The 24729-nt window shown below is 38.6% G+C and overlaps 1 protein-coding gene across 1 annotated transcript in view; it reads right to left on the minus strand.

Moving 5' to 3' along the window:
* Nucleotides 1–21707, minus strand: part of SEL1L2 (SEL1L2 adaptor subunit of SYVN1 ubiquitin ligase) — a 61059-nt gene extending 39352 nt beyond the window's left edge. The window contains exons 1-2 of the mRNA XM_060123425.1: nt 21658–21707; nt 17154–17316 (exon numbers count right to left, since the gene is read on the minus strand). Of these exons, the coding sequence (XP_059979408.1) occupies nt 17154–17316; nt 21658–21707 (213 nt within the window). The remainder of the gene's footprint in view (nt 1–17153; nt 17317–21657) is intronic.
* Between the last annotated feature and the right edge of the window lie 3022 nt (nt 21708–24729).

Below are 24729 nucleotides of genomic sequence, written 5' to 3' on the forward strand. Positions count from 1 at the left end.
AAAAACATTCTTGACCATGGTTCTGCATGTGATTCTCCACTGAAACATAATGAAAACATTCCATTTTTAAAACAAATTGTGATGGACAATGAAAAGTGGATACTGTACAATAATGTGGAAGGGAAGAGATCGTGGGACAGCGAAATGAACCACCACCAGCCACACCAAAGGCCGATCTTCATCCAAAGAAGGTGATGTTGTGTATATGGTGGGATTGGAAGGGAGTCCTCTATTATGAGCTCCTTTCAGAAAACCAAACAATTAATTCCAACAAGTACTGCTACCAATGAGACCAATGGAAAACAGCACTCAATGAAAAGCGTCCAGAATTATTCAACAGAAAACACATAATCTTCCATCAGGATAATGCAAGACTGCCTGTTTCTTTGATGACCAGGCAAAAACTGTTACAGCTTGGCTGGGAAGTTCTGATTCATCTGCAGTATTCACCAAACACTGCACCTTCGGATCTCCGTTTATTTTGGTCTTTACAAAATTCTCTTAATGGAAAAAACTTCAATTCCCTAGAAGACTGTAAAAGGCACCTGGAACAGTTCTTTGCTCAAAAAGATAAAAAGTTTTGGGGCCCACTCTCCCAGCCCCTGACTTTCTCCCTTTCCCTCTCTGTCCTTCTCTCCCCCTTTTCCTCTCTTCCATTCTATGGAAGAAGCTTTGTTATGAGCAGCCCTAATAAGAGCTCCACATGGTAAGGAAATGAAGCCTCCTGCCAATGACCAGAGGATAGGATTCTGCCAGCAGCCTTCATTTGGGCTGCAACTCTTCCCAGAGTCTCCATCCTACTGGCCTACTATATCAGATTTTGTATTCACCAAGCCTCCACAATCATAGTCTTGGTGCTCCAGCCGGGTGTCAGGCCTGAGCCTCTGAGGTGGGAGAGCCGACTTCCACCAGAGACCTCTCAGCCCCAAGTAATATCAAACCGTGAAAGCTCTCTCAGAGATCTCCAATTCAATACTAAGACACAGCTCCAATCAATGGCCAGAAAGCTACAGTGCTGGACAGCCCATGCCAGCACAACCTTACCCATTAGCAGAGAGGCTGCCGAAAATCATAAAAATTTCACAGACACCGCAAAACACACCACCGGATGCAGTCCTGCCCACCAGAAAGACAAGATCCAGCCTCATCCACTAGAACACAGGCACCAGTCCCCTCCACCAGGAAGGCTACACAACCCACTGAACTAACCTTACCCACTGGGGACAGACACCAAAAAAACGGGAACTATGAGCCTGCAGCCTGAAGAAAGGAGACCCCAAACACAGTAAGTTAAGCAAAATGAGAAGACAGAGAAATACACAGCAGATGAAGGAGCAAGGTAAAAACCCACCAGACCAAACAAATGAAGACGAAATAGGCAGTCTAACTGAAAAATAATTCAGAGTAATGATCTAAAGATGATAAAAAATCTTGGAAATAGAATGGAGAAAATCCAAGAAACATTTAACAAGGACATAGAAGAACTAAACAGCAAACAAACAATGATGAACAACACAATAAATGAAACTAGAAATTCTCTAGAAGGAATCAATAGCAGAATAACTGATGCAGAAGAACGGATAAGTGACCTGTAAGATAAAAAACTGGAAATAACTACCACAGAGCAGAATAAAGCAAAAAGAATGAAAAGAATTGAGGACAGTCTCAGAGACCTCTGGGACAACATTAAATGCACCAACATTCGAATTATAGGGGTCCCAGAAGAAGAAGACAAAAAGAAAGGGACTGAGAAAATATTTGAAGGGAATATAGTTGAAAACTTCCCTAATATGGAAAAGGAAACAATCAAGTCCAGGAAGCACAGAGAGTCCCATACAGGATAAATCCAAGGAGAAACATGCCAAGACACATATGAATCAAACTAACAAAAATTAAATACAAAGCAAAAATATTAAAAGCAGCAAGGGAAAAGCAACAAATAACATACAAGGGAATCCCCATAAGGTTAACAGCAGATCTTTCAGCAGAAACTCTGCAAGCCAGAAGGGAGTGGCAGGACATATTTAAATTGATGAAAGGGAAAATCCTACAACCAAGATTACTCTACCCAGCAAGGATCTCATTCAGATTTGACGGAGAAATTAAAACCTTTACAGACAAGCAAAAGCTAAGAGAATTCAGCACCACCAAACCAGCTTTACAACAAATGCTAAAGGAACTTCTCTAGGCAGGAAACACAAGAGAAGGAAAAGACCTACAATAATAAACCCCAAACAATTAAGAAAATGGTAATAGGAACATACATATCAATAATTACCTTAAATGTAAATGGATTAAATGCTCCAACCAAAAGACATAGACTGGCTGAGTGGATACAAAAACAAGACCTGTAATATATGCTGTCTACAAGAGACCCACTTCAGACCTAGGGACACATACAGACTGAAAGTGAGGGGTTAGAAAAAGATATTGAATGCAAATGGAAATCAAAAGAAAGCTGGAGTAGCAATTCTCATATCAGGCAAAATAGACTTTAAAATAAAGACTATTAGAAGAGACAAAGAAGGACACTACATAATGATCAAGGGATCAGTCCAAGAAGAAGATATAACAATTGTAAATATTTATGCACCCAACATAGGAACACCTCAATACATAAGGCAAATGCTAACAGCCATAAAAGGGGAAATCGACAGTAACACAATCATAGTAGGGGACTTTAACACCCCACTTTCACCAATGGACAGATCATTCAAAATGAAAATAAATAAGGAAACACAAGCTTTAGCTGATACATTAAACAAGGTGGACTTAATTGATATTAATAGGACATTCCATCCCAAAACAACAGAATACACTTTCTTCTCAAGTGCTCATGGAACATTCTCCAGGATAGACCATATCTTGGGTCACAAATCAAGCCTTGGTAAATTTGAAATCATATCAAGTATCTTTTCCAACCGCAACGCTATAAGACTAGATATCAATTACAGGAAAATATGTGTTAAAAATACAAACACATGGAGGCCTAACAATACACTACTAAATAACCAAGAGACCACTGAAGAAATCAAATAGGAAATCAAAAAATACCTAGAAACAAATGACAATGAAATCACGACCACCCAGAACATATGGGATGCAGCAAAAGCAGGTTTAAGAGGGAAGTTTATGGCAATATAATCCTACCACGAGAAACAAGAAACATCTCAAATAAACAACCTAACCTTACACCTAAAGCAATTAGAGAAAGAAAACCCCAAAGTTAGCAGAAGGAAAGAAATCATAAAGATCAGATCAGAAATAAGTGAAAAAGAAATGAAGGAAACAGTACCTAAGATCAATAAAACTAAAAGCTGGGTCTTTGAGAAGATAAACAAAATTGATAAACCACTAGCCAGACTCATCAAGGAAAAAAAAGGGAGAAGACTCAAGTCAACAGAATTAGAAATGAAAAAGGAGAAGTAACAACTGACACTGCAGAAATACAAAGGATCATGAGAGATTACTACAGGCAACTATATGCCAATAAAAGGGACAACCTGGAAGGAATGGACAAACACTTAGAAAAGCATAACCTTCCAAAACTGAAACAGGAAGAAATAGAAAATATAAACAGACCAAATACAAGCACTGAAATTGAAACTGTGATTAAAAATTTTCCAACAAACAAAAGCCCAGGACCAGAGGGCTTCACAGGCAAATTCTATCAAACATTTAGGGAAGAGGTAACACCTATCCTTCTCAAACTCTTCCAAAATATAGCAGAGGGAGGAACACTTCCAAACTCATTCTACGAGGCCACCATCACCCTAATACCAAAACCAGACAAAGATGTCCCAAAAAAGAAAACTACAGACCAATATCACTGATGAACATAGATTCAAAATTCCTCAACAAAAAACTAGCAAACAGAATCCAACAGCACATTAGAAGGATCATACACCATGTTCAAGTGAGGATATCCCAAGAATGCAAGGATTCTTCAATATACACAAAACAGTCAATGTGATAAAGCATATTAACAAATTGAAGGAGAAAAACCATTTGATCATCTCAATAGATGCAGAAAAAGCTATTGACAAATTCAACACCCATTTATGATAAATACCCTCCAGAAACTAGGCATAGAGGGAACTTACCTCAACATAATAAAAGCCATATATGACAAACCCACAGCCAGCATTTTTCTCAATGGTGAAAAACTGAAACCATTTCCACTAAGATCAGGAACAAGACAAGGATGTCCACTCACCACTATTATTCAACATAGTTTTGGAAGTTTTAGCCACAGCACTCAGAGAAGAAAAAGAAATAACAGGAATCCAAATTAGAAAAAAAGAAGTAAAACTGTCACTGTTTGCAGATGACATGATACTATACATAGAGAATCCCAAAGATGCTACCAGAAAGCTACTAGAGCTAATCAATGAATATGTAAAGTAGCAGGATACAAAGCTAATGCACAGAAATCTCTTGCATTCCTATACACTAATGATGAAAAATCTGAAAGAGAAATTAAAGAAATACTCCCATTTACCACTGCAACAAAAATAATAAAATACCTAGGAATAAACCTACATAAGGGGAGAAAAGACCTGTATGCAGAAAACTGTAAGACACTGATGAGAGAAATTAAAGATGATACAAACAGACAGAGAGATAAACCATGTTCTTGGATTGGAAGAATCAACATTGTGAAAATGACTATACATCCCAAAGCAATCCCTACCAAACTACCAATGGCATTTTTCATTGAACTAGAACAAAAAATTTCACAAATTGTATGGAAACACAAAAGACCCCGAATAGCCAAAGCAATCCTTTTTTTTTTTTTTTTTTTTTTGCGGTATACGGGCCTCTCACTGTTGTGGCCTCTCCCGCTGCAGAGCACAGGCTCCACACGCGCAGGCTCAGCGGCCATGGCTCATGGGCCCAGCCACTCCATGGCATGTGGGATGTTCCCAGACCGGGACACGAACCCGTGTCCCCTGCATCGGCAGGCGGACCCCCAACCACCGCGCCACCAGGGAAGCCTGCCAGAGCAATCTTGAGAAAGAAAAATGGAGCTGGAGGAATCAGTCTCCCAGACTTCAGACTATACTACAAAGCTACAGTAATCAAGACAGTATGGTACTGTCACAAAAACAGAAATATAGATAAATGGAACAGGATAGAAAGCCCAGAGATAAACCCACACACATATGGTCAGCTTATTTTTGATAAAGGAGGCAAGAATATACAATGGAGAAATGACAACCTGTTCAATAAGTCGTGCTGGGAAAACTGGATAGCTACATTTAAAAGAATGAAATTAGAACACTCCCTAACACCATACAGAAAAATAAACTCCAAATGGATTAAAGACCTAAATGTAAGGCCAGACACTATAAACCTCTTAGAGGAAAACATAGGCAGAACACTCTATGACATAAATCACAGCAAGATCCTTTTTGACCCACCTCCTAGAGAAATGGAAATAAAAACAAAAATAAACAAATGGGACCTAATGAAACTTAAAAGCTTTTGCACAGGAAAGAAAACCATAAACAAGACCAAAAGACAACCCTCAGAATGGGAGAAAATATGTGCAAACGAAGCAACTGACAAAGGATTAACCTCCAAAATATACAGGCAACTCATGCAGCTCAATATCAAAAAAACAAACAACCCAATCCAGAAATGGGCAGAAGACCTAAACAGACATTTCTCCAAAGACGATATACAGATTTCAACAAACACATGAAAGAATGCTCAACATCACTAATCATTAGAGAAATGCAAATCAAAACTACAATGAGGTATCACCTCACACCAGTCAGAATGGCCATCATCAAAAAATCTACAAACAATAAGTGCTGGAGAGGGTGTGGAGAAAAAGGAATCCTCTTGCACTGTTGGTGGGAATGTAAATTGATACAGCCACTATGGAGAACAGTATGGAGGTTCCTTAAAATCTAAAAATAGACCTCCCATATGACCCAGCGATCCCACTACCGGGCATATACCCTGAGAAAACCATAACTCAAAAAGATTCATGTACCACAATGTTCATTTTTTAAAAAGCCAGGACATGGAAGCAACCTAAGTGTTCATCAACAGATGAATGGATAAAGAAGATGTGGCACATATATACAATGGAATATTACTCAGCCATAAAAAGAAACAAAATTGAGTTTTTTGTAGTGAGGTGGATGGACCTAGAGTGTGTCATACAGAGTGAAGTAAGTCAGAAAGAGAAAAACAAATACCATATGCTAACCATATATATGGTATCTTAGAAAAGAAAAAAAATGGTTCTCAAGAACCTAGGGACAGGACAGGAATAAAGACGCAGACGTAGAGAATGACTTGAGCAGACAGGGAAGGGGAATGGTAAGCTGGGACGAAGTGAGAGAGTGGCATGGACATATATACACTACCAAATGTAAAATAGATAGCTAGTGGGAAGCAGCCACTTAGCACAGGGAGAGCAGCTCGGTGCTTTTTATCCACCTAGAGGGGTGGAATAGGAAGGGTGGGAGGCAGACGCAAGAGGGAGAAGATATGGGGATATATGTATATGTATAGCTGATTCACTTTGTTATAGAGCAGAAACTAAGACACCATTGTAAAGCAATTATGGTCTCAAAAAGATGTTAAAAATATTTTGGGAAGATGGAATTATGAAAAATGACAGAAGGTAGTGGAACAAAAGGGTGAATACGTTTTTCAGTAAAGTTCTTGGTGAAAATGAAAAATGTGTGTTTTATTTTTACTTAGAAAACTGAAGGCACATTTTGTCCCACCCAATATAATGTATGTGACCATATGTGGATTTCTGGTATCAGTAGGAGTGTCCTGGAACCGATCCCCTATGGATCCCAAGGGCCTACTGTACCACATTGACAAAATCAAAGAGAAAAATATGAGCATTTCAATTGATGCAGAAAGAGCATTTGACATAATTCAACACCTTTTTATAATAAAAACACTAAACAAATTAGGAATAGAGGAAAATTACTTCAGCATAATAATTACCATGTATAAAAAGCCCATAGCAAATATCATATGTAATGGTGAAAAACTGAAAGCTTTCCCTTTAAGATTAGGAACAAGGCAAGGAGATGTACTCTCATCACTGCTATTCAACATGGTACTGGAAATTCTAGCTAGAGGGGTTAGGCAAGAAAAAAAAAAAAAGACCTCTAAATTGGAAAGGATAAGTAAAATAAACTTTGTTCACAAATGACATAATCTTATATGTAGAAAACCCTAATGATTTCACAAAAATCTGCTAAAACTAATAAATTCAGCAAAGTTGCAGGATACAAAATCAACACAAAAAACGAATAGCTTTTCTATACATTAACAATCAACATTTAGAAAAGGAATTTAACTGTCCATTTTACAATAGCATCAAAAAGAATAAATACTTAGGAATAAACTAACCAAGGAGGTGAAAGACTTGTACACTGAAAACTATAAAACAATGCTGAAAAAAATTTAAAAAGACATAAATAAATGGAAAATACCCTATGCTTATGTACTGGAAGACCTAATATTGTTAGAATGTACCCAGAGAGATTACAGATTCAGTGCAACCTCTATCAAAGTCTCAATGTCATTTTTGCACAAATAGAAACAACCATCCTAAAATTTATATAAAATCTCATATGGAAACTCACAAAATAGTTGATCTGTCTTGAGGGAAAAAACCCCAAAGCTAGATGCCTACAGTAATTCAAAACCCTGTAGTACTGGCATAAAGACAGACATATAGAGCAATGGAACAGTGTAGAGAGACCAGAATAAACCGTCATATATATGGTCAAGTGATTTTCAACAAGGATGCCAAGGCATCAGGTGCTTCTGAGAAAAGTACAATCTGCCCTTTAAATTCTGAATGTTTGTGTCTTTGTTCCAGTTACTATGGCTGTGTAAAAAATTAACCGGAAACTTGGTGGCATAAAATGACCATTTATTATGCTAAGGGTTCAGTGGGTCAGGAATTTGGTCAAGGTAGAGTGGGGATGGCTTTTCTCTGATCCATGATATGGGGGTCTTAGTTGGAAGACTCAAAGGCTAGGGATGCAATAATCTGAATGCTGTTTCACTCACACGTCTGGCAGTTGATTCTAGCTGTTTGTTGAGACCTTAGCAGAGACTAATGGCCAGAACAGCAATATGTGGCCTCTCCTATTGTATGAGCTTCCTCACAGCATGGTAGCTGGGTTCCAGGAGTGAGCATCCTGAGAGAGAGGGAGCCAGGCAGAGCTATATCCTTTTTATGACTTAGCCTTCAAAGTGATGTAGCAATACTTACAGCAAACTCTATTGTTTGAAGTAGCCACAAGCCCACCTGCATACAAGCAAATGGAAAGTAGACTCTACTTTTTGATGATGTTGATTAGGGGTCTGAAATAGCATGTGGACTGGAAATATTACTGTGGCCATTTTGGGGGGAAAATGCCATACTGCTCAACAAAAACCAGAAGGGTGTGGAGATATTCCACTTCCTCTTAGTTATTAATCTTCAAGTCTAACACCTATTCCATCTGTGTATTCTTCGAATATGAAAAAGTAAATAAAGAAATATAAAGAACCCATGATCCATCACCCAATCATTATCCATTGTCAATTTGCCCAATCTGCCTTCACTGATATCCACACTGATTTTCTCTGGCCATCCAGCTTATTTTGAAGTAAATCTTGGACAATATATATTTCATCTGTAAATATTTCAGTATGTGCCTCTAAAAGAAAGAACCTTTAAAAAACAAAATCATAATATCATTATTCACTGAAAACATTAATATAAATTTGTTAATATCATTAGTCAGTGTCTATATCTACCCAACTGCCTTATAAATGTTCTTTATTTTTCTTTTAACTTTTTCTTTTCTTTTTTTAACGGTTTGTTTGAATTGGGATCCAGATATGGCCAATACATTGCAACTGAGTGGGAAGTCTCAAGTCTTTTTTAATATCTAAGTTTCTTATCCATCTCTTTTCTCCTTGTAATTTTTCGTTGTTGAAAAAACCAGTCACTTCTCCTATAGAGTTATACTTAGCCTGGATTTTGTTGATCACAATACTGTATTTTCTACAGGCTGGCAGTCAGATTTAGAGGCTTGATCAAACTTAGGTGTAATGTGTTTGGCAAGACTGTCTCATAGGAAGTGTTATGTATTTCCATCAGGAGGTATATAGTTTCTTGTCTCTACTTTGTGATGTTAGCAGCCAGTAATGACCACTGCATAGGTCCATTGACTTATTAGGGGTGGCAAAAAGATACCATTCTAATTCTGTCTTTCCTTCCTTATTTATTAGCTGGAATAATTTTATAAAGAAAAACTTTCTTTGGTCTCCTATATTCTGAGATATAGTTTGTGAAGAATAGTCAATAAATGTTTGAACCTGTCTGTTTATCAGTTTTCAAAATAATGAGAGTTGGTTCTCTAACATCCTCCAAAGTGATTAAAGAGTGTTGTTCTGGGCTTCCCTGGTGGCGCAGTGGTTGAGAATATGCCTGTCAATGCAGGGGACACGGGCTCGAGCCCTGGTCCAGGAGGATCCCACATGCTGTGGAGCAACTAGACCCGTGAGCCACAACTACTGAGCCTGCGCGTCTGGAGCCTGTGCTCCGCAACAAGAGAGGCCGCGGTAGTGAGAGGCCCGCACACCACGATGAAGAGTGGCCCCTGCTTGCCGCAAGTGGAGAAAGCCCTCGCACAGAAACGAAGACCCAACACAGCCAAAAATAAATATAAAAAAAATAAGTTAAAAAAAAAGAGTGTTGTTTCTAAGTATCATTATGAACTAATGGATTTAAGTACATTTGAGGTAATTTCAGTCCATTGTGGTCATTATTCATCTTCGTGCTCAATTGTTCCATCTTTAGTAATTCATGCTTGTTTGAGCTGCCGGACCAGGGATTGAATCCAGGCCACCGCAGTGAAAGTGCCAAGTCTTAATCACTGGACCACCAGGGAATTCTCAATCCTAGTATTTTCTTACAGTGTCCTTGCCATCAAGTAGGATAAGATGTTTCAACATCATCTTGTATATTTCTTGCCCCATACCCAGAATTTGACACTTTCCAAAGATTCTGCTTTCTTTTCAGTGGGAGAGGACTTCTGTTGTTAAGCATAATTCCTTTTGGGGGGGAGAGTTAATATCTAAATTTAACTTTTTATATATTTGTTATCAAATTAAGAGATGTATATGTATTAAAAATTAAAATTCCAATATTTCTGAGGGCTTAAAATACAAATATCAATGTCCTGCTCCTTTCTAGGCTACTCCTTATTTGTCTCCTCAGAGATAACCACTTTTAATTATTTTAGTTGTTTTCTTCTAATAATTACCACCATTAGGACTCCTGATAAGTTGCTACTACTTGCTGTTAATTTATGTATTTTGCACATTAGCTATAGATTTGCTAGATGATAGATGATGATTTAGGTCATCTACATCACTTTATTTTTTCTCCTTCCTCCTCTTCTCAATAGAGTCATAACACTATTTTTTGTCAGAACATAATTGTAATAGTCTGTTTTGGTGTTCCTAATATTTTCAAGTTGCTACTCATTTGTAGCTTTATTATTCCTATCACCATTTTTACAAGTTCATTCTACACTCTTATGCAAATCATGGGTAATATGCCTTTCTTTCTATGCTTCAAATTAAAAACAATTTTGTATTAGCCATTCAGCTTAATAGCTGATGGAATATTTGAAGAGCACAGGGTCATAGGCAGCGTCCTGAGGCAGATTACCAGACTTGCTTTCACCTTGGCATCAACCTATTAGTCTATACTTTTTATTTACCATTATCAAAGCCCACGTTTCTACTTTTTCATCTAGCTCATGAGAACATGATGCAAGACTTTGTTAAATGTCTCCCTAAAGTCAAGATACAACAAGGTCTGATAATTCCATCAAAACAGAAAATGAATAATTTCTTAAACTTTTTATTAAAATTTCAAGGATAAAGAACAATCTTACTTTTTAAACTAGGGAATTGACTGCAGAGTTCAGTTCTTAAAAGCATAATAGCTCTAACATGTGGTTTATAATTTGTAATCTACTTAATCCATAAACTAAAAAAATATCTAAGATTCTGCCAATTCCTCTTTAGTCTCAAAGGCTCCCTTTTCAGGAAAGTTGATCATGAAGGCTGTTATTACAAATGGAAAGTGGAATCCTGGTACTCCTCTAACCCTTGTAGTTATATTTTAAATGGCTAAATTGGCTCCTTGTAAAAATACCTTTAGCCAGTATTATTGGCTAAATAATTTATTTTTCTTGCAACTCTTAGCAATTTTTGATTCTGCTCCATTTAGAATCTTGTTTATGTAGAAACTTTGATAATATACAAATATACTGACCTTTATATAAGAAAATGAAGATATGTTCTATTCAGTTGAGCTTGTATTATAAGATGCTTTCACCAACAGTGTATCATTTTGTGCAGAGCCTACCACACTTTTTGGCCTGATTCTCTTGGAGAAGATTGTGAGGTCGTGAAGTTGTGTAGTGGATTGTGTGGGAGTTAATTTCCATCCTGTGATTGGGATGGAGAGCTTTCTCTGTATAAAACTCATTCTATAAAGGGCTAAAACCATGATTTTCCCAGCCTCAAATAAATCAACTCAAAGAGAATGCTTCCTCTCTCTTTAGCAGAAAAATAACAATGGATGATCTTGAATTAATTCTCTGGAGGGCTTAACTTTTTTTTTTTTTCCCCCCCACTGCTTAAAGCATGGCAGGCAGGAAGACAAAAGATGTTATGGGCTGTCATGTAGTAAATATGCCAATTATAGTCAGGGCTGTCCTGTTTCTTTACACTTAGGCATTGTTAACTAACAGCTTTACAGTAGTCAGTTTTTGGTCTTTGGTTTTTTCTGAGATAAGGCTGAGGTGAAATGAAATGGATTATAGAATGATTAAATCTTTTTTTTAATTAATTTTATTTTTGGCTGTGTTGGGTCTTTGTGCTGCACACGGGCTTTTCTCTAGTTGCGGCGAGCGGGAGCTACTCTTTGTTGCCGTGCGTGGGCTTCTCATTGCGGTGGCTTCTCTTGTTGCAGAGCACGGGCTCTAGGTGCGTGGGCTTCAGTAGTTGTGGCACGCGGACTCAGTAGTTGTGGCTCGCAGGCTCTAGAGTGCAGGCTCAGTAGTTGTGGCGCATGGGCTTAGTTGCTCTGCAGCATGTGGGACCTTCCCGGACCAGGGCTCGAACCCGTGTCCCCTGCATTGGCAGGCGGATTCTTAACCACTGTGCCACCAGGGAAGCCCTAGAATGATTAAATCTTAATCCAGAAAAAAAATGCTGTGGTTTGAAGAGAAGCTACACTATAGTGATGACATCAATGATACTTTCAGTGGTTTTAAAATGTCAAGCTCTGCAAATTAAATTTGTTTATAAGACCCTGAACTCAACCATTGTGCTGTGTTATAGTCACTGGGATTTGAGTGGAAAGAGTTAAGTGTGCAGGATATTTTAGTATATTTCAAAGCAAATTACTCAGGTTCCATAATAACAACTTAAAAATTAAATGCTCCTCCTTTTTCTCTTTATATAAGGAATTATTAAAAGAGAAAAAAATTAAGCATTTAATTATTATAATTGTTGTACGGGGCTTGAAAGCATCTGTAGTCATTACTTTTAGCTCAAATTGCATGCCAAACAGAAGTGTGAATCAACCCTGATGGAAAACTCAGATCCTTTTTGCACCCTTAATACAAAAAGATGATTAACGTCAAAAAGAAATGCTCTACACAGGTAATCCTAGAATTATCAAAGCGAGTATTTGATACTAAAAATGATTTTTTTCAGTAGTAGCACAGTGCTAATAATCATTACAGTGATTAAGTTAATTTTAAGGTGATACAATGTGAATGATCCATTTTTTTTTAATTTTTAAATTTTATTTTATTTATTCTTTTATACAGCAGGTTCTTATTAGTTAGCCATTTATGATCCATTTCTTGATTCTCAAAGCAAATGAGGTTTAAACCCTACCTTCTTATTTGGCAAATTAACAGACAAATTTTCTATTGAAACAGTTCATCAGTATCAAGAAAAGAATGAGTCTTTCTGATTCTGAATCTCTGCTTCCTTAAATGAGGATCAGAGAAATAAAAAATATATAATTTATCTACCTCCAGCTGGTATACTACAATATCTTATGACATCCTCTAAAATATGGCTTTTTTTTGTTTGTTCTTTCCTCAATTTTCACCATTTTCATGAAGACTACACCATTAGTGAATAGTTTTCATTATTTGGAAGGTACAGATTCTTTGCAAATCAATTCAATGGAGTCTGTTCACAATCTTATTTGTTTTTATTGCCCTTATCAGGATTTCTTTTAGTTTATTTGGATTTTTTGTGATGAACCATTCAAGGTGCATGAAAAGAAATAAGTATGCCTCTTTTCCTCCATCCAGCTTTCCTTTTATACATAGCCTGAAACTGCATTTCTTCCCCCACCCCCTCAATGCCTGCATGAATCTGAGTTCATATCTTTTTTGTTTTCTTTGTTAAATCAGGTCTCTACTAGCCCTCTGGCACTCCAGGCTTCTCCCATCTATAACATTTCAGTATTTCCGATTGTTCTTACCCTTTTCCCCCAGAGATAGGTGTCTTCATTCTCATTTTCTCTCTATCTTTAGGTCTCTCTCTCTCACTCTCTTTCATTATCATTCTCAGTATACATTTCAGCTTGTTCAGCCACATTTCTGTTGCTACATTGTCCTTGCAGTTCCCAGCAATATTTCCTACCAGTGCAGCTGGATTCCTGTATCAGGCTGGCACAAACAGCCTGAGAAGAAAGGTGGTCACCTGGCCAGTCCTGTTAAAGAGCTGTGATCAATATGGCACGTGGCCAGCCTTGTCGCAGCAACCAGCCATCAAACAAAGCATTGTTTGTACCATGGAATATCTTTAATTGTTCTTTGTATCAGGAGATAATTCAACTGCAAGAGGACTTTCTATCAGAAACAGATTTTCCTATAGTGATGACAGGGATGATAGTTAATTTCAGAATAGAATCCAGCTGTAGCACTGGAACAGGGTCCTGTAAGCTCCCTGCCCATCCAGATGACACTTTGGCTGGAAGATCACGGGGAGCTGAAGGGAGGAGGGGGAAGTCCAAGTGAAGAATACGGGTGTTCAGGTTGTCAGGAAGAGCATAAGAGGAGCTTGGGGCAGAGACTTTTTCCAACCACTGTTGTAGCATTTCAATAAACAGTGTGGCTGAATTTTGCATATCAGGTCAATGTCAGCCTTTCAGGTGATAAGTCTGTCCTCACCCACATTTTGTCTTCTTGTCCTCTTGAGACCAAACACACATAAATAGACAGGAGGTCTGGGGCCATGCGATAGAACATTCTAACTAGAGTATGTGGAGTGAAACTCTGACTTCAGCTTTAAAATCCATATGTTTTATGTATCAATTATGTTAATTTGGAATTTTTTTTTCTGAAAATAGTACTTTGACCCTTGCATCAAATACTTTATTCAAATATAGACAAATCCTTCATGTTGCCTGTATCCAATATTCTAGACTGGGAGCAAATGTCGCTTCTTCCTTGTAGCCTTCCCTACCTGCCTCAGGCAAAACCAGTCAGACCCTTTTCTGTGCACTTTATACACACCTTAATTCTAGTCCACCTAAATTATGCTGAAATTATTTGTTTATATTTTTGTTTATATTTATATAAACATATTTATATAAACATATTTATATATTTGTTTATATTTCAGATTGGCCCATAAGGACTTTGGCCCATTGATCTTTTTCTCCCCATCAACAGGATTATCTGTGGTACATAGTAAGTGTCCAAGAAACAACTGTTGACTTAATTAATTAATTAATATACCCACTAACAGAAAAAGCACATATTCACTAGTTTAGAAAGGAATTAGGTGACATTATTTGTTGTGGTGGTCATGATGGTAACATTTGGTCTGTTTTGGAACTTTATATTTTTGATTAACCAAATATGGGATATATTCACAGGGAAAGATATCTCTGATGTATTATTAAGTGAGTAAAGAGCAGATTAAGAAACAGCAATTAAAGTATGTCTCATTTTTGTAAAATATTTTCTACATAACTTATAGGAAAAATTCTGGAAGAATAATAGTAAGAGTAATAATTGCATTTATATCTTTTATGATGAATGATTATAAAGTTCCAGGTATGGAATTAAGTGCCTTCACACATTATTTTAATCCTCACAACTCCATTAATTCATTCATCATGAATTAATTCAGCATTCAACTAATATTCTTTGTCCCAGGCACTGCACTAAATTTTTAGAGATATAGCAGTGAACCAGATAGACATAGAACCTGGTGTTTTATCATTATCCTAACTCTACAGGTGAAAGTTAGAGAGGTTATCCCACCCATTAGAGTTCCTCTTGTCCAACTTCTGGTTCAAATGAATATGCAGACTCACAAGACTCCCACAGGCTACACATGCCACCAGTTTCTTCAGGTAGATGTAGCACAGGAATCACAGTTTGCCAGCAGGGCAGCATCAGGCCTCCTTTCCGTGGGAGTCCTTGCAGCAGGTCACATAGTCCTCCAGCAGCCCTCATCTTTGGTCCCTCAGCTGACTCAGACACAAGGGGATGAGATCCCCTGTTGCACATTGGGTGGTGCAACAGGCAACCTGACATAAAAGCCTCATATTCCCCCTGTAACAACTCCATAGGCATAGTGTCCAGGATCCCGGTAAGAATCATCACCACCATCAGGTATTTATAGTTCATGACAGTTTCTCCCAGTCCAAAGGTAGTTTACCAAGTAGAGGTCATTTCAACAATAAGCAATACTATCTAGAAACATAGTTAACATTTCACTCCTATCATATTACCAGGGAAACAGAAGTAGAGAGTGAACCAAAGGTCAAATTCTCATGCAGAAGAAGGGGAAAGGGTTTTGTTAAGTAGTTATCCAATAAGTAAGTGGTAGAGTGCATTTGAACTTAGATCTGCCTGACTCCAAAGCTTAGCTTCTACACTTTACTGGATGGAAACAAAAATGATCTATGGGAAAAGATTTTAGACAACTTTTAGTGTCTTCCTCATAATTTCTGAATTCGCCGGTTTTTCTTGTAATCAGCATAAATTTCTTTTGTGATCAGAAAGAAATGTTTTCATTAAGAAGACCAGCAAAGGGCTTCCTTGGTGGCGCAGTGGTTGAGAATCTGCCTGCTAATGCAGGGGACACGGGTTCGAGCCCTGGTCTGGGAAGATCCCACATGCTGCGGAGCAACTAGGCCCGTGAGCCACAACTACTGAGCCTGCGTGTCTGGAGCTTGTGCTCCACAACAAGAGAGGCCACGATAGTGAGAGGCCCGCGCACTGCGATGAAGAGTGGCCCCCGCTTGCCACAACTAGAGAAAGCCCTTGCACTGAAACAAAGACCCAACACAGCAAAAATAAATAAATAAATTACTAAAACTCCTACCCCCAACATCTAAAAAAAAAAAAGCGCGACCAGCAACATGAAAACATACTTTTGCTATAGCATTAAGTGAAAGCAGCCAGAAACAAAATGATACATCATAATCATAATACATGTGATTATGATGATATTTTTAAAAGAAAGATGCACAGAGGAAGATGCCAAACAGAAATACAAAACAGTCCTAACAGTAGTTGAGTCAGGATGGTTGGCTTGTGAAGGGCTTTTTTTTTTTTTTTCCTGTTTTCCAGATTTTCTATGAAATGCTTATGTTATTCTTGGAATAAAGTGAAATACACATATTAAAATAGAAAAGGAAATATATATAGCTTATAAAATACTTGAAGTGTAAAAACCAGGCATCCTAAGGTAGGAGATTTAGTTCCATATTTCTTTGCATAGGTGAATATATTTTATATAAAATTTAACTATGTTAGGGGTTCAGAGTTCTCACATTGTTTCGAAACACACACATGGACATGGATGGTGGGAAGGTGGATTAGAGAGCAGCTCTGCTCCATTCCTGAAAGTCACTCAAGAGCTAGAAGAATTTGCCCCGGACTCCTGCTCGTTCTTGCCCTGACGGAACATTACACTCAGCGCATTACAGTAACTTTCCTAGGCCTGGGCTCATGCAGTAGAGGCTCAACTCCTCTCACATGTTATTTGCCTATAATTATTTCAGGACATAGCTATTTAAAGTTTAATTTTCTTTCAAAACTCACGTTTTGGGCTTTATATGATCCTTCTTTAGCCAAGGACTCGTATAATTGGATAGCTGCTGTTATGTTTTGCATGCCAAAATTTCCAAATAGCAAAGCATCAGCCATTTTCTCCATAGCTTTCAAGTTTCCCATGTCAGACGCTTTAGCAAAGAGTTTGTAGGCTCTGTTTGAAGAATACGAAGTTAGAAGTGTGATTATCAAAAATGAAAATTGTTGCTCCCTCCTTCATACTGCTTCTCTCTAACAAGTAGGACCTGGTTGATGTTGCTACTAACAATACAGTTTGGCTAAAGTCCATTACATTTCTAGACCAGTAGATTTTTTTCAGCCCTAGGTCAGACTAAGATTACAATTTCAAATATATCTGACAAATAATGAAGCTGCTGAAAAGTAGAAATATTGAGGCTATATCATGCTTCAAGCTTATAGACCAAGAAAAGTGAAAAATTGGGGCACTTGTCTTAAAATAGTGAACTCTCCCACGGCAACTCCCATTAATTATGAGTATTTGATTTATAAAATGAACTCTGAAATACATAACAATATAATCAAAATCAACTAAAAATAATCAAAACTGGAATGTCATCTTGGAAGTTACTATCATGAGAACTGTTCCTTTATATTCCAAGATAAATTTCTAAAACAGAACATATTATTCAGCACAGCAAAGACAGACTGTGTGGGAAAACAATAACCAAACAAAACCTTAATGGTTTTTAGGGCTCTAGAGTCTGAATGCCTGGGTTCAAATCCTGGCTCTACCACTAATTTAGTTTGAGAGCTTTGGGCAAGTTACTTGACTTCTCTGTGCCTCTCTCATCTATGGAATGGGGATAATAAAAGCACTTACTTCATAGGGTTGCTGGGAAGATTCAATGAGATAATCCATGTGAAATGCCTGGCATACTGCCTGATACAGAGTAAGCACTCAATAAATTTAGCTATTATTATTACTAGGACTATTGCATAGATTCTAAAGTTTTATAGCATGGTACTTTTTCTCCTATAATTAGTGGGTAAATCACGTAAAGTTTAGTGATTACCAATACAGATGCCAGAGGATTGCCTCACAGCGCATTTTATGAGTCCTAGTCAGAAGTCACCTGGACCTGATCTGTGTAGCAAGTAATGATGGAGAGACTTGCAAGGTCAAAACTTGTGTTGGAGATAGAGAGTGCTTTGGGGATTTATTTTTACACTTCTAACTTCCTTTTTGGTAGCAGTAAGATCAGTCAAGCCTGTGACCTTGACTCAAATACCGGAACAAACACACAAATCTACCACAGCTGCCAATTCAGAAGGATCAGGAGACTCAGCTTTATATACCCCTAGCCATGCTGTTGCTAGAATAAGCTGCTCTTGGTCAGAAGCTGGAGCCAAAAAGGCCAGGATGAGTGACATCCAGGTACGCATTAGGGTCCTGGATGGCAAACAGAGAGTAGACCCCAGTGGGACAAAAAGAAGCCAGGAGGTCAAGCAAGAAATTAGCCATGGTCAAAGCAAGCGGAGGTTCTGGGGACCAGAAGGCAAATAATAAAATAGAAGGTCTCAAAGGTCAATGAATTCAAATGTCTGGCATCAGGGGATGGGCATGGCAACAGGATACAGACTCCTGGGAGCTCTTCTGTTGCATGGCTTGCTGCTGCAACCACATAGTCTGCTGGGACTAGAAGGGCACCGACATGGTCCAGGGCAGAGAAACCTGAGATGGGCTACAGGGGCCAGCAATATATCCAGTCACTGGTCTCAGGGGGCAGCAAAAGTTTGCAAAACCAACCCCTCTAGGTGTCTTTGATTCTGACGGAGGGGTCCCCTGTCAGGAAAGTCCAAGGTGATATATGGAATACCAGAAGCAGGACCAAGGGCAGGAGAAAGGTGTTGGTAAAGTTTGTGGGATTAAGATCTGGACTGCAATCCCCAAGAGTGAAAAAGTAGGAGAAACTGGGCTGCAGGGGCAGATCTCCAAAAGAAAGTTCAGTTAGGTATCCGGATTGTCTGTAAAGGATCTGGCATTGGATGCTCGGTTGGGTGCTGGGGAAGGAGGAGGCTAAATGTATCTCTAGGACACATCAGAAACTTGGTGTGGGGCAGCAGCTTATCTTCACAGCTTCTTCACTGATGGGGAGTAATTCTTAATGACAGTTAACCTGGGATGTCATAGAGGTTTCTTGACTCCTTCAGACAAGTTTGTGTTTCCCTGACATATGCTTGCTTAACATCTGTACTTCCAACAGCACTGACTTGTTCAACAATTTTCCTTTCCTATATATGAAGAGACTGAATAAATGAATTAGACCAAGATGTGGGTGTGGATGAGCCAAAAATTCTACTAGCCCCTCTAACTCCTGCTACCCTCATCTGAGAAGCGGTGAAGCAAGGAGGGGGTAGGGTAGAAGATGAATAGGAGGGGTATGATTCCTCTTTGGTGTGACCAGAATCTTAAAGATGGCTGTATTAGATGTAACTGGCTTCAGTGGAGAGCAGACTATCCTGAAAACTGAAGGAATTTCACCCATCTTGCCCATAAACTCCTAGGGTCTTTTGTTATGAACATATTTGGTTTCAGGTCTCCACTGCTACACATGCTGAAGGGTCAGGAGACTCAGATTCATGTACCCTCTCATGTATCTATGCTGCTACAGAAAGAAGCTGTTCTTCTCGGATTCTTGGGCAAGGACTGGAGAAGGATAGACTGGGAAAGAATAACCTGAGATTGAATGACACCAGGTAGGCATGAAGGTTCCTGCACTACTGGATGGTCCTGCACTGAAGGGCTGGGTTTTCTCCCCATCCTTGAAGCCAGAAAGGAAGGCACGCATGAAGGTTAAGCAGAACCTTCTAAGAGTGGTTTTGTCCCATCAGGCTGAATCTAGGCTTTCCTTGGACTTGATGGAGCCCCTCATCTTGGGTTCACAGGCTATAGGCAGAGCTAGTCTGAAATCTCAGGGAACAGCCCTTCCCATTGTTCTCTCATCTAGCCTGGCCAGCTTGAGAAATCCTATCCTTACTCATATACTCATTGGCACCTGAGTGAGCTGACTTCCCCATCAGGCTGGATTGTAGCTTGGGGTCTGATTTAACTCCATCCTCATCATGAGAGCCCCCAGGAATGCTCAGCATCAGCCTTGAGTTTTGCTAAGAATGGTTTCCTTTGCTCTTATAAAGAGCTTCTAATTTAACTTTCCCTAGAGAGAGGACCAAATCCCTTACTTCCTTCTTCTTGTCACTGGAAAAATCAGAATCTTTTTGACCTTCCATTTCCTCCTCCATAATCTGGGGATAATAATTTATGTCTTACAGTATCATCGTGAGCAATGAGTAATATCCCACACATAAATGCCTACAACATTAACACAAAGAAGGACCTTGAAAAATGGACGTTGTGATGTTTTTATAACCAGGTTCACAGTTGAGTGCCCCACCCCCACCCTCATCCTCTACACTCTTATGCTCTTCTCAAAGTCTTTGAGTTTTCAGAAAGAATTCATGGACTCTGCGCCTGCCTGCCTCGGGCTGGTTACCACAGCTCTGGGATGCTTCCCGTAGGGCTAGTATGCCTAATTTGTGTGAAAACAAAAGAAGTCTCCTTGTCGAGGGCTCAGAGTCCATTCTTTCTATTATGGTTCAAGACACACTTGCCTTCTTCTCTTCCACACCTTCCACTTACCATTTAGAGGACTAGAGATAAAAATAGCAAACACTTATCTCCTTATTACTAAGGACACTGTTCTAAGAGCTTGATTGCATTATCCAGGGCACGAAGCAGTTAAGTAACTTGCTCAGGATCACACCAGTAATGACAGAGCCAGAGTGTGATCCCAAGGTTTTAACTAGAGAGTTGATAGGACCTCAAGTTGTGCCCCTCTCCTGGGGGGAGAAGATATTTCTGCCTCCCATTTAGACAAAATAGATAAGTGAAAAGAGAAACAATGGACATGGTGTGAGACCATGTGGCCACGGCTTGGTCACCTCCCAGCTGTGCATTTGTGATCACTTCACTTTAACATCCTTGAATCTCTGTTCTCAACTTTTTAAAGGGGGAAAAATGAAACCCTTCTTAACTCATAAGTCTGTTCTGGGGATAAAATAACGTCACATGCACGAAAGTGCTCTGAAAACCATAAAGTGATGTACAAATGCTGTTAGGCAGAATAAAGCATTCTAAAACAATAACTTCTCTAATTCAAATAATACATGTTTTATTTCATTTGAATCAATTAAAGCCAAAACAGAATATTTTTGCCTGAATGCTCAGATCGGTGCCTTCATTCTGCCTTTCATTTAATGTGTAGGGACCGCAATTTCACACATAGTCCTTCCATTTGTAGGCTGGATAATTTGTAGGATTCTTTAAACACCATTTGATCCTTTTAAAAACAAAAGCTTACAGACAAATAAGCTTACTTGTTATACCAGTAAGCTTTTAATGACAAATTAGATTTTGGATTGTTCCTTTTTCTCAACCTGGAAATTGAACTTGGCTTAAGTAGCTGGATGGACTTACTCTGCTTTTTGTTTTCGGCTTTTAGACTGCTGGAGGATCTTGATGCCCATCTTAAAAAGCCGGTCTCCTTCATCTGTGAAAATTTTCTTTGTTTGCTTTTTTACTGTATATGGATGAACAAGGACAAATAGCATCATTTTTGTGTTTTATATTTTAAAAATAATGTGCTGGAATATTAGTTTGGGGTTCTCTCTCATTTTCTAACTTCTGCATTTCAAGATCACCTCACCTTTGGTCAGATGGTAGAAGCTGCCTACAAAAGTACTCTCTTCCTCTCTTTTGTGAAAGGTCTTGGAGGGTAGAGGAGACAGACAGATGTTTCTGATGGTAGGAGGGAGAGAGGTGTTCCCGGTGTGGGAAGAGGGTACAAAGTCCTGTAAGCAGAAGACAGGAAGCAAGGCCTCTAAGGGAAGGGGTTGCCTGGTGTATTCTACAGGTTGGATCTTAGACACCAGGCTCTCAGCTCTCAGATCCCTTGTCTGAACCTTAAGATTTCATGAGCAATGGGCATCTCCAAGATGACCATTGTGTACCTAGGATTGGAAGAGAGAATCTCCCTGAAAATTTTGCTCTGCCCAAGGCTCCCCCCTCCTCCCCAGAACCTTTCTCAGACCTTTCTAGCCTGAGAACTGTTGGGGATGAGCATCAGGAATAAGAGGGCAGAGTACGTGTGCCAAGACACACTTTGGACCTTGGAGAAGACACACAGAGAGAGTATCAATAATAATTTGCCTTGTGATGGAGACTCAGAGTAAATTTTATAGCATTTAAGGAAAATAAGGAAACAGGAATTTACCTGCTACAATAATAATATTTTAAAACATTTATATAACAATTCACAATTTTCAAAACATATCACCAGTTTACAGATGGGGAAAGCTGGTTAGAAGGAGAGTCTGCTTTAGAGCCCCCACCCCAACACACACACACACTCACATACACACAAACACACACACACACACACACACACCCCTCCATAGTATCACAGTGCCTCTTGAAGTCCATTATGACACTCACTGAAACCTCTGATTAGGTGAACCACATCTGAAGTCATTTTATTTTATTATTTTTTTAACATCGTTATTGGAGTATAATTGCTTTACAATGGTTTGTTAGTTTCTGCTTTATAACAAAGTGAATCAGCTATACATATGTCTCCATATCTCCTCCCTCTTGTGTCTCCCTCCCACCCCTCTAGGTGGTCACAAAGCACCAAGCTAATCTCCCTGTGCTATGTGGCTGCTTCCCACTAGCTATTTTATGTTTGGTAGTATATATAAGTCCATGTCACTCTCTCACTTTCGTCCCAGCTTACCCTTCCCCCTCCCTGTGTCCTCAAGTCCATTCTCTACGTCTGTGTCTTTATTCCTGTCCTGCCCCTAGGTTCTTCAGAACCTTTTTTAATTTTTGGATTCCATATATATGTGTTAGCATACAATATTTGATTTTCTCTTTCTGACTTACTTCACTCTGTACGACAGACTCTAGGTCCATCCAACTCACTATAAGTAACTCAATTTCATTTCTTTTTATGGCTGTGCAATATCGCATTGTATATATGTGCCACATTTTCTTTATCCATTCATCTGTTAATGGACACTTAGGTTGCTTCCATGTCCTGGCTATTGTAAATAGAGCTGCAATGAACATTGTGGTACATGACTCTTTTTGAATTATGGTTTTCTCAGGGTGTATGTCCAGTAGTGGGATTGCTGGGTCATATGGGAGTTCTGTTTTTAGGTTTTTAAGGAACCTCCATACTGTTCTCCATAGTGGCTATATCAATTTACATTTCCACCAATAGTGCAAGAGGGTTCCCTTTTCTCCACACCCTCTCCAGCATTTATTGTTTGTAGATTTTTTGATGATGGCCATTCTGACTGGTGTGAGGTGATACCTCATTGCAGTTTTGATTTGCATTTCTCTAATGATTAGTGATGTTTAGCATTCTTTCATGTGTTTGTCAGCAATCTGTATATCTTCTTTGGAGAAATGTCTATTTAGCTCTTCTGCCCATTTTTGGATTGGGGTTGTTTGTTTTTTTTGATATTGAGTTGCATGAGCTGCTTGTAAATTTTGGAGGTTAGTCCTTTGTCAGTTGCTTCATTTGCAAATATTTTCTCCCATTCTGAGGGTTGTCTTTTCTTCTTGTTTATGGTTTCCTTTGCTGTGCAAAAGCTTTGAAGTTTCATTAGGTCCCATTTGTTTATTTTTGTTTTTATTTCCATTTCTCTAGGAGGTGGGTCAAAAAGGATCTTGCTGTGATGTATGTCATAGAGTGTTCTTCCTATGTTTTCCTCTACTATTTTTATAGTGTCTGGCCTTACATTTAGGTCTTTAATCCATTTGGAGTTTATTTTTGTGTATGGTGTTAAGGAGTGTTCTAATTTCATTCTTTTACAAGTAGCTCTCCAGTTTTCCCAGCACCACTTATTGAAGAGGCTGCCTTGTCTCCATTGTATATTCTTGCCTCTTTTATCAAAAATAAGGTGACCATATGTGCGTGGGTTTATCTCTGGGCTTTCTATCCTGTTCCATTGATCTATATTTCTATTTTTGTGCCAGTACCATACTGTCTGGCACTGTAGCTTTGTAGTATAGTCTGAAGTTTGGGAGCCTGATTCCTCCAGCTCCGTTTTTCTTTCTGAAGATTGCTGAAGTCATTTTAAAGGAGAGGCATTCTGGGATTTGATGCCTCATTAACAAGACAACAAAGAACTTTTAAAGTGGTTCTTGTTTTTCTTCTTCCTGACAAGATATCAGAGTTGTGCACTTTCTTTTGTAAATTAAATAACAAACCCAAACACAACAAACTTAAAAGCCAGTTTACAACTATTTTGAATGCTTCAAGTTATCCAATCAATTTAGTAACACCAGACAAGTTTTGTGTCTAACTTCTGCTTTGGGTTGTATATTACCTATACTTATGATTAAAGAGGAAAAATAATGGGAAAAATCTACTCATCTGTGTTTGGAATAGCAATTGCTCCTATTAACATGCTTTCAAAGAGTGAGAATAAATTTTGAAAGGTTGACTCTGCATCCATATACATATGAGAAATGATTTACCAC

Source organism: Lagenorhynchus albirostris, chromosome 15 (assembly GCF_949774975.1).
Source record: "Lagenorhynchus albirostris chromosome 15, mLagAlb1.1, whole genome shotgun sequence".
Lineage (NCBI taxonomy): Eukaryota > Metazoa > Chordata > Mammalia > Artiodactyla > Delphinidae > Lagenorhynchus > Lagenorhynchus albirostris.